The sequence below is a fragment of the Porites lutea genome, chromosome 8 (genome assembly GCF_958299795.1).
Source record: "Porites lutea chromosome 8, jaPorLute2.1, whole genome shotgun sequence".
NCBI lineage: Eukaryota > Metazoa > Cnidaria > Anthozoa > Scleractinia > Poritidae > Porites > Porites lutea.
In genome coordinates, this window is record NC_133208.1 from 20,069,959 (window position 1) to 20,079,077 (window position 9,119).

General features: G+C 40.5%; 1 protein-coding gene across 1 annotated transcript in view; it reads right to left on the bottom strand.

Annotated features, from left to right (window-relative positions):
- The window catches only part of LOC140945321 (cubilin-like), a 70,090-nt gene extending 63,158 nt beyond the window's left edge, over positions 1–6,932 (bottom strand). Inside the window, exon 1 of the mRNA XM_073394360.1 lies at positions 6,746–6,932. Within this exon, the coding sequence (XP_073250461.1) occupies positions 6,746–6,875 (130 nt within the window). The 5' untranslated portion in view covers positions 6,876–6,932. The remainder of the gene's footprint in view (positions 1–6,745) is intronic.
- Positions 6,933–9,119: the final 2,187 nt, after the last annotated feature.

The following is a 9,119-nucleotide window of genomic DNA, read 5'->3' on the forward strand; positions in this document are numbered from 1 at the left end:
GATGAATCTTTTAATTCAGTCCTATGCTGGAAAATTTTGTTTTGGTCGTGCAAAGAGCTCTAGAGTGAAACATTACTGGGAGGCGGATGATTGAATTAACTGGGAGTTTTTCCCTGTTATATTTTCTCTGATTGCTTGAGACAACGATTTGCCATGTTCCACGGAGGAGCACGTACTCAACAAAACATAAACAAAATCTGCACTAACACACGGTTAGAGGCATTATGCATATGGAGATCATTAGTTTAGCACAGGTCACGTGGCGAGTGTCGGCCAATGAAAAGGGATAAAATGCGTTGAGAGGCAAAGTGTAGTTTGGGCATTACGAAATTACAGAATTCACTTCGCACGCGCCACACTGTCTGTGATCAATCACAGCTTAAAAGTGGGAATCAAACTATTGCCAATTGTTCTCTTCCAAAACTTTTGCAGGGAAAATAATAGTTTTAAGAAAATTTAGATTCGTGTCACCGCTTTGTCTTCCTCCATGCTGTTCACTATTTTCCGCCACTGGGAACGAGACGTTTGGAGACCTGGGACGTAGTTACGTTGTTGTGGTTGCCATTCTCTCATCGCTATTCAAGAGTGACGGTACAAAATGGCGGACAGAGTATTTGAAAAACACATACAGTTTGAAGAAAATTTCCATTTCTGCTTTTTTCAGTCCAGGTAAATGTCTTGGTTAAATTCGCTCCGGGCACTAGTTAAGGAATTTAAAAATCATTTGGATAATGGTGATCCTTAGAAGTTGACGTCTAATGTGTAAGGATCAATCTAGTGAAGATATCTGTTGGCTGCAAAGCATTCACAAAATCAGAGTATCAGAGACATCCACCTTTTTCTCAATAAATATCTTCCTTGCCTTCTTTTCTTTCATCAGTTAGTTTTTCCTAATTTTTGAAATTGTTCTGGCAAGAAATCTACCGTCTAAAGCGATTGTCGACGTGGACTCATTTTTTTTTTCTCAGTCCTCTCGGGAACCGAGATAATTTGGTTTTAGCAACAGAGTTGATGATGTAAATGGGCCACCAGTTTTGTTCAGACGAAGGGCTGAAGTTCGATACGTCAGCTTTGAATCTCTTTACGCTGGCCAGTTTCCATTCTGAAGTCAGTTGAACTCAGTTGTTAAACTCCCCGCCGACTCAGCGACACAGTTTCTCCAGAAACTTATCCCCTTTTTTTGGGACGAAATTCAGTTCTTGTGGAAAGTAAGCTTCTGCTGCGAATAACTATGAAGTCGGTAAAATGAGTGGCGCGACAGAGGCGCCCTTCACTAAAAATATAAAAGGTTTGAGTCTGAATACTTAGACGTGAGAATTGTTTTGACTCTTTTCCTTAATGCACCGAAATGCACTGAAATGCGCTAATAAACTTTTCTCCTAAATCAAAATTATAGATTGTTTTTGTCGCTTTCAATGTTTTTGCCACCCGCGAGACGGTGTGACCCACTTGTCTGTAGAAGATCGAGTCTGCGAACTACAGATCTTCGAAAATTTCATCAAATTACGAGATAACAGAAAGTTGTGACGACACCGGAAATTGCGAATTAGCCTTTCGCTTTCTAAAAAACGTTAGTTCCTAGGGTTTTCTTGGTTCGAAACAGTGTGGATTTACGTGAGGAGGAAATCAGAATTATTCATGAGGGCTAAGTGCTTAAAAGTCTCATGACGTATGTAAACGGTTTGTTACTGGCTCTCTTGATTTTGGCATTGTCAAGCAGAAGCTCAGGTAATTTAATTAGTGATGACCCGATTAATTTCGTACCCGATGGTCATTATGTTATTGCTAAAATCGTTTTCTTGTAATATCACAGGGGCGGATCTAGGGGAAGGGTGCAGGGGGTGCGCACCCCCCCCCCCCCCCCTGAGATGACCTGCGGGTTTTCTAATACAACTAGTATTCTGCAAAAAAAACTATGTGGTTTATTGGTGTTGAAGTAGAGCAGGAGACGAGTGCACCCCCTCCTAAAAAAAATTCTTGATCCGCCCCTGTATCATCGCTTCAAATGGATGCTTATTTTGGAACATAGTTCTCCGCTTAAACTATTCTTGGACAAATATTCCAGCAGTCAGTCGTTATTTGAACTTTACAAATGCTAAAGGAAGCTTTACGTCGTCAAAAATGTTTGTAGCTCGATATATGCTTTCTTTTAGCTTGTCCAATTAGAAACCAAAATTATTTTGGTCAATTTTAAACCTTGATTGAAACTCTCACCGTTGCTAATCGGGTGAAAATATTGCTTCATAAATTTCCACTTTAAGAGCGAACAATCATTGCTTAATCGTTCCCCTTTGAAATCACATCAAAACTGCACTAAATTCATAATAGCGAGAAAAAACTGGCACTAGTAGATAAGCATTGAGTTTCGGTCAAGAGATGAAATAAAAATAGCTGTTTGCCCATTTTTGGGCTTTAGAAAGCGCAACGTGTTATGACGGATGTGAAGTTTCGAGATCAAGAGACTTAAAGCTGTCTAACAAATTCTATGCCTGTGATATCTTATCTATGTAAGGACGTTATTCCCAAATATTTCTTCTCTATTCATACTCCTCACTGAGTTACCGAAAAATTTCTCTGCAGGAGACATATTAGCTCTAAAACGTCTGAACAAAATTAAAATCGTGAACGATAATCTTTCATAGAATCATCTTAATGAACAGGACAACTTTCGTGAGTTTTGTGATGCATCCGGTCGTTCTGTTCAACTTGCAACTTCGCAAATGAGATTCACAAGTTAACTCTTCTATCAAAAGATCTTTCGCGTTTGCTTGCTGCCTCCTCATTACTCTCACCAACCGAAAAAGACTGTTATTTCATCAGTTTCTTAGAACATTTTGGGAAAGTCAGATGTAGAAAGTTGCGTATTCAGTGGCTTTGGTGTTAGCATTTCTCTCGTCTGAGAATGAAAATCGACAACCGGAAGATTTGCCACCAGCCGATTTTGGCCGTTTACCTGAAAGACTCCTTCTGTCGGTAAAGACGAAGTCAATAAATGAGGATTTTGTAAATCGAAAATTACGACCGCTGTTGTTTTTGTAATCATGATTCAACGCATTTTTCCATCTTAAGAGTCAGCGCCAACGCACTCTACGATTGTTATTCGAGGATTGTCGATTCATTTATTTTCATTCATTAATGAAGTCGGCTTTTCTTCCCAGTGAAGGGCTATTGTTTTTATATGATAAAAAAGATAATACATGGTATTTTTTCACGTGTGTTGATATAGCCAATAAGCTGCTTACACGCCACTCGCCTTTGGCGCCACTCGGTCAGGTTGATGAATGAACGTCAAAGCCTTCACGATTCTACTGGAAGAAAGGTCCTGATCTGCTTAATGGTATATTTGGAGTTGTCTTGAGATTCAGAGAGCGACAAGTTGCGGTGATGGGTGATATTTCCAAAATGTATCACAGGATTCTCATCCCTGTGAAAGACCAGCACGTCCACCGCTTCCTGTGGAGAGAGATGGAAATCAGTAGAGATCCTGACGTAAATATCCAGACAGTTCTTACCTTTGGGGACAAGCCTGCAACCGCCATGGCACAAATAGCCCTGAGAAAAACAGCCAACGAGAACAAGGCAGAATACCCAAAGGCAGCTGAAGTTCTAGAAAAGAGCACGTACATGGACGACATCTGTGAGTCAGTAGACACAAAACAAGAAGCTCGGGAAATAACAGATAACATAGACAAGGTCTTGAAGACAGAAGGGTTCAGCGTTAAAGAGTGGATTTGCAATGAGACACTTAAAGAGAACGTCGACAGTACCGAAGAGAAAGAGAAGTTCTGTACAAAGGAGACGGAGAAAAGGTCTTGGGAACCGTGTGGAATTTCAAAAAAGACAAGTTCAATTTCAGAGTTGCAGCAGACCTCCTTAAGTTAGAAAACAGCTTACGTCAAGTTCTCATGAAGAAGACAAAGAGAAAGACCTTAAGTGACGTAGCTCGGACCTACGATCTTATTGGATTTGCAGCCGCTTTTATAGTGAGAGTAAAAATAGGCCTACAAAAACTGTGATAAAAAGGGTTAGACTGGGACGACAAGGTACCACCTGCAGTTCAAGGAAAGCTGGGTTTCACTTTTTCAAGAAATAAAGGAGCTGGACAGCGTTTCCTTCGAAAGACGTTTAACAGTAGCTTATTGAGTGGAACGACCGATATTATGCGTTTTCGCTGACGCATCACAAGAGGCATCCGGAGCCTGCGCCTACGTCCTTCAGAAAAAGGATGACGACACACATGCAGTTAAGTTTGTCGCAGCAAAAAAGAGAGTAGCACCAATAAAACAGCTTACCATTCCTCGTTTGGAACTTCAAGCAGCCGTTCTTGCAAGTCGCTTAGCCAAATCCATACAGGAAGAATCCAGGTAACAGTTTACAGATGTAAAGTTCTTCACAGATAGCACTATCACCTTGGCCTGGATCAGAAACTCGTCTCGTAGCTTTAAACCGTTCGTGTCCTCCAGAGTGGGTGAGATACAAAGTACTACGGATCCAAACCAGTGGAATCACATCCCAAGCGAAGATAATTTTGCTGACGACCTGTCGCAAGGGATCCATGTTAACGAGCTTCAAGGCAGATGGATGAATGGACCCCAATTCTTACGTCTCCCAGAGGACCAGTGGCCGATTCAGCAGACTCCGCCACCCCAGAGGAAGACATGGAGAGACGCCAGATTCACGTGTTGACTGCAGTCACAGCACAGAAAACTAAATTAGTCGTCGATCCATCAACGTTCTCAAGTTGGAGGAAATTAATACGTGTGACTGCACGAATAACAAGACTAGCAGAGGAAATACAACTTGGGAAATTCGGTCAGCACCAAAGAGAAGGACCGCTAACTCCCGAAGGGCTTGCAAAAGCAGAGAGATTCTGGATAAAGGAAGCCCAGACGCCCTTGCATAGCCGAATGACGAAAGGAGAATTCAAGAATCTGAGCCCCTTCACTGATGAACAGGGTGTGGTAAGAGTTGGAGGGCGAGTTGACCAAGCAATCATGTCTTAAGATACTAGGCACCCTGTACTTCTTCCGAGTGATCATTGGATCTCAACGTTGATAACGAGACACGCACATCAACACAGACACAGTGGAGTCGCCGCAACAACAGCAAAGATTAGGACATAGTACTGAATCCTCAAGGCGACGAAGTTGAGCAACTCAGTTAAGTTTAAGTGTGGGTTCTGCAAGGAAATGGCTTACAAGACTGAAACTCAGTTAATGGCAGACTTACCAGCACTCCGTCTAGCGCCATGTACTCCACCATTTTACCACACAGCATGCGATCACTTTGGACCGTACACCGTCAAGATCGGAAGAAGTAAGACAGCTAAGCATTATGGCGTCCTGTTCACTTGTTTGAAAACAAGGGCAGTACATTTGGAAATGGCAGTTGGCTACGTATCCCCTAACCACACGCTTCTTCGAGAGCATCACCCGAAGTTGCGCAAGGGTCATTCAAGAAATCACGAAATCCCCACCACAGAGTTGAATTTGTTCAGAAAATTGTCGACTTGTTCTGGAAGCGTTGGAGCAGAGACGTTTTCTCGTCCCTGGTACACAGGAAACAATGGCAAGTCGAACGTTGAAACTTGCAAGTAAATGATGTTGTTCTGGTGGCCGACAGCAATACCGTCCGAGGCAAGTGGTCCATTGGCAGAATAACAGAAGTCTTCCCCGGACCTGATGGTCGAGTACGAAATTTGAAGGTTAAGACGTCAACAGGCGAGTATAGCCGAGAAATTACTAAAGTCGCCGTCATTCACTCTGCGGAAGGTTAAAACTGAAAGGACAATGTTAAAGATAAGGACAAAGCCTTTATCGGGGCGGAGGATGTTTTGTCAAAAAACCGTAATGATTGTGTGACTATGAGCATTGATTTAGTTAAACTTTAAAGGGATTATGTTTAAGAACGTTGATTGACATTGATTCTATACAATGATTTAAAAGCATAAGGTTATGCATTTCAAACCACTTTTTCAGTAGAATCGAAGTGAGAAAAAAGTTTATAGTCCGTTTATAAATCCGCTTACCTGAAGAATGTTTAAAGAATCTGCAACCTGTAAAGTGTGACTGTTATAACGACCTGACATTGAAGTTTTCTGAATTTAGCTACAAGATTAAGACTCGATTTGTGTTTGTTCTGATTGCGAATTATGAATGTATTTCTTTAGATCAAATACTTATTAAAACTTGGCTTGATATTATGCGGTTTGTGGTGGTTATTTGAGCAAACCAGTTCCAAGGGAAGCAATACCACCTTCAAGAAAGAATCTATTAATAGTTAACTTGAGAAGGAATGAGATCAAAACCAAATGCGGGACGGAAGGAGGTAATAATTTAGACATGCGCCAGAACCTTTTTTGGATTGTATCCGCAAAACCTTTTTTCAAATTATCGAGATTACATTGTGAACAAGTCACAGACAATTGACCGTTCCGTGACTCAAACGAGTATTGTAGTGGGTATTGAGCGCCTGCGCTTACTTTGGCATAAAAAAAATATTGTTCTGTCGTTCACGTTTTCTTTTTTTATGAAAGCTCATGTGAACAACAGCTACATTAGAAAATTTCACAATCAACGCAACATTAACTGTGAGAAATATGTTCGTAAGTTCTGGGATTTCGCATCTATGATTTTACTTGAGAAGACTTTCTTGGATTACCTTTTATTGGGCGAGTTGTTGATGGTGATAGATTTTAAATCTTAACTCAGTCATTGATGTCTTATCAATAATGTATACGACGTACCTGAACTATAAGTGATAGCCGTGTAAGTTGCATTAAACCCTGGGTATTGACTGCGCAGAGACGTGAATATGACTTGAACGGAATTCCCTACCGAGTACACTGGATGAAAAAGAGACTGACCGCAGAACATGAACGGCTGATACCCATCATCTGAAGCAACATTTGTGACTGTAACATGGGCCTCTGGACCATTATTGCAGGAAATGTACCGATGTGGCTCCAATCGAAAGTAAAGGAAGCTAAGTTTAATGATGTACCCGCTGGGAACTGTGATATTCCAGGTACATTTGCTATATTGAGGGTAGTTACTTGGAAAATTCGGAGTTGAAAAGAATCCACTAACTCCATTAAGATATTCGCCAGAGGTACAAGCTGCAACAAAAGGAAATAAACATGATTTGGCTTTATAATTCAAAATCAAAGAGTAATTTGTCTGTGAACAAAAAAAAAAGAGAGTCAATCGGAAGGGTTTCAATAGATAAACATAAAAAAAGAAGATTCGCAACAAAACAGTTTTAACATCATGCGAGTGAAAATTGTTGGCATTTCATCAGCATTAATTTTAGTTTGTGTTGTTTTACTCCGTAAAGTATTTGAATGTTACAGTTGCTATAAGCCCGTTATAAGGCAATAATGTTTTATATAACTTGATGAAAATTGATCACCTGATCGGCTGCACATAAACCTTTAATTTTGCGTGTAAACCCGATTTTTAATAACTTACCCGTGTTTGTTGCATTATACTTCACTTTGATGTAGGTTGCCTTAAATCCACGGTACCGCCGGTAAGTACCACTATCAGAAACAAACGTCACCCTCAAGACATCTTTTACCGAATGGTATACTATCCCACGGTCTGTATAGTATCTACATCTTCGCCTGCTTGAAATGCCATCGGAGGATGAGCCATTTTGTATTTTCAGGTAGTCACACGTGCAAGATGAACCACAGGGCGCGATATGAATGTCTTCAATGAACAACAAAATCCGTTCTCCTTTACTTGCTATGATTTTCCAGCTGCATTTCAGGTTAGAAGGGTGACGCCTTGGATAGTAAGGACTGGTAAGAACTCCTGATGTCTCATTCAAGGTTGCCATATTGGGACAGACTGCATGTAATATAAATGGACTGAGCGTAAGTAGGAAGAAGGAATTAGATCAAAACCAAATGCGGAACGGAAGGAGTTAATAATTTTGGGATGCGCAGAACCTTTTTTTGGTTTGTGTCTGGTATAAAGTTTTTTAAATTATCGAGATTATACTGTGAACAAGTTACGGACAATAGGCCCTTTGCAGCTAGCCATTCAAGTGGTACAAAACCGCCGTGCTGGACACCACTGGGACATGGCAAACAAAAGGCATCCATAATTTTAAACGGTAATTTCCTTCGTTTGTCTTGTCCCAGTGCGACTTTTGCTCTCTAGCACTGTGGTTTTGTACCACGTGAATGGCAAGCTGCCAAAGGCCTATTCAGACTGCCTTCTTACAATGTTTTTAAGAGTCCATTCCATGACTCAAACGAACATTTTAGAGGGTATTAGGCGCCTGCGTTTACTCTTTATAAAAAAATTGTTCTGTCGTTCAGGTTGGCTTTCTTTGTTATGAAAGTCCATGTGAACAATAGCTGCATTACGAAAATTCACAAACAACGCAATATTAATTGTGAGAAGTATGTTCGTTATCACTTTTAAAATCATTATCATTTCTTTGGTAAAAAAAGTCCTCGGGGAGCCAGGGGCGGTCAGTTGAGTCAAAACCAAAAAGGAACCGCGGCAAAAAGTTGTCAAGGTCGGGCGAGAGAGCCCCTGGGATGCTACCCTTGACGAACCAGTGTTAGGTCTTATTCGAATGTAAGTAAATAAGAAACAACTTTATTTAATGACATGACAGTTAAAACTGATGAACAAGTAGCCCTCAATGGTATTAAAATATTTATAACTAATAGAATAAACACGACGAATTAAAATTTAAAAATACTACAAGATAAGAAAAAATGATATGTACATTAGAATAAAAAGATAAAAAACATGGTACATTACTATAGACAGATGTCAGTAAAACTGATGAACTAGTGGCCTTCAGTCTGTGATTTGGCACAAAAAATAATTTTGTGCCCAGCAAGAGACCAGTATTTATTGCGTTGCTTTCGCGATCTTCTTATACGAGGAAGTTTACTCGTAAACTCGACTGTTCGCGTGCATGTTTGGCTCTTACAGGAGAGATTTCTTCGGCGAAAATGGAGCCCAAAAAAACAAAGAAATTCTATAGTTTTCCGGTTCCAGAAAAAAACTAACCTGCTGATCGCCAGTTAGAAAAAAAACGGAAGTTGCATGGAAGTGAGTTTTTTGCCCTTTGCGGGAAATTTAAAATAACTA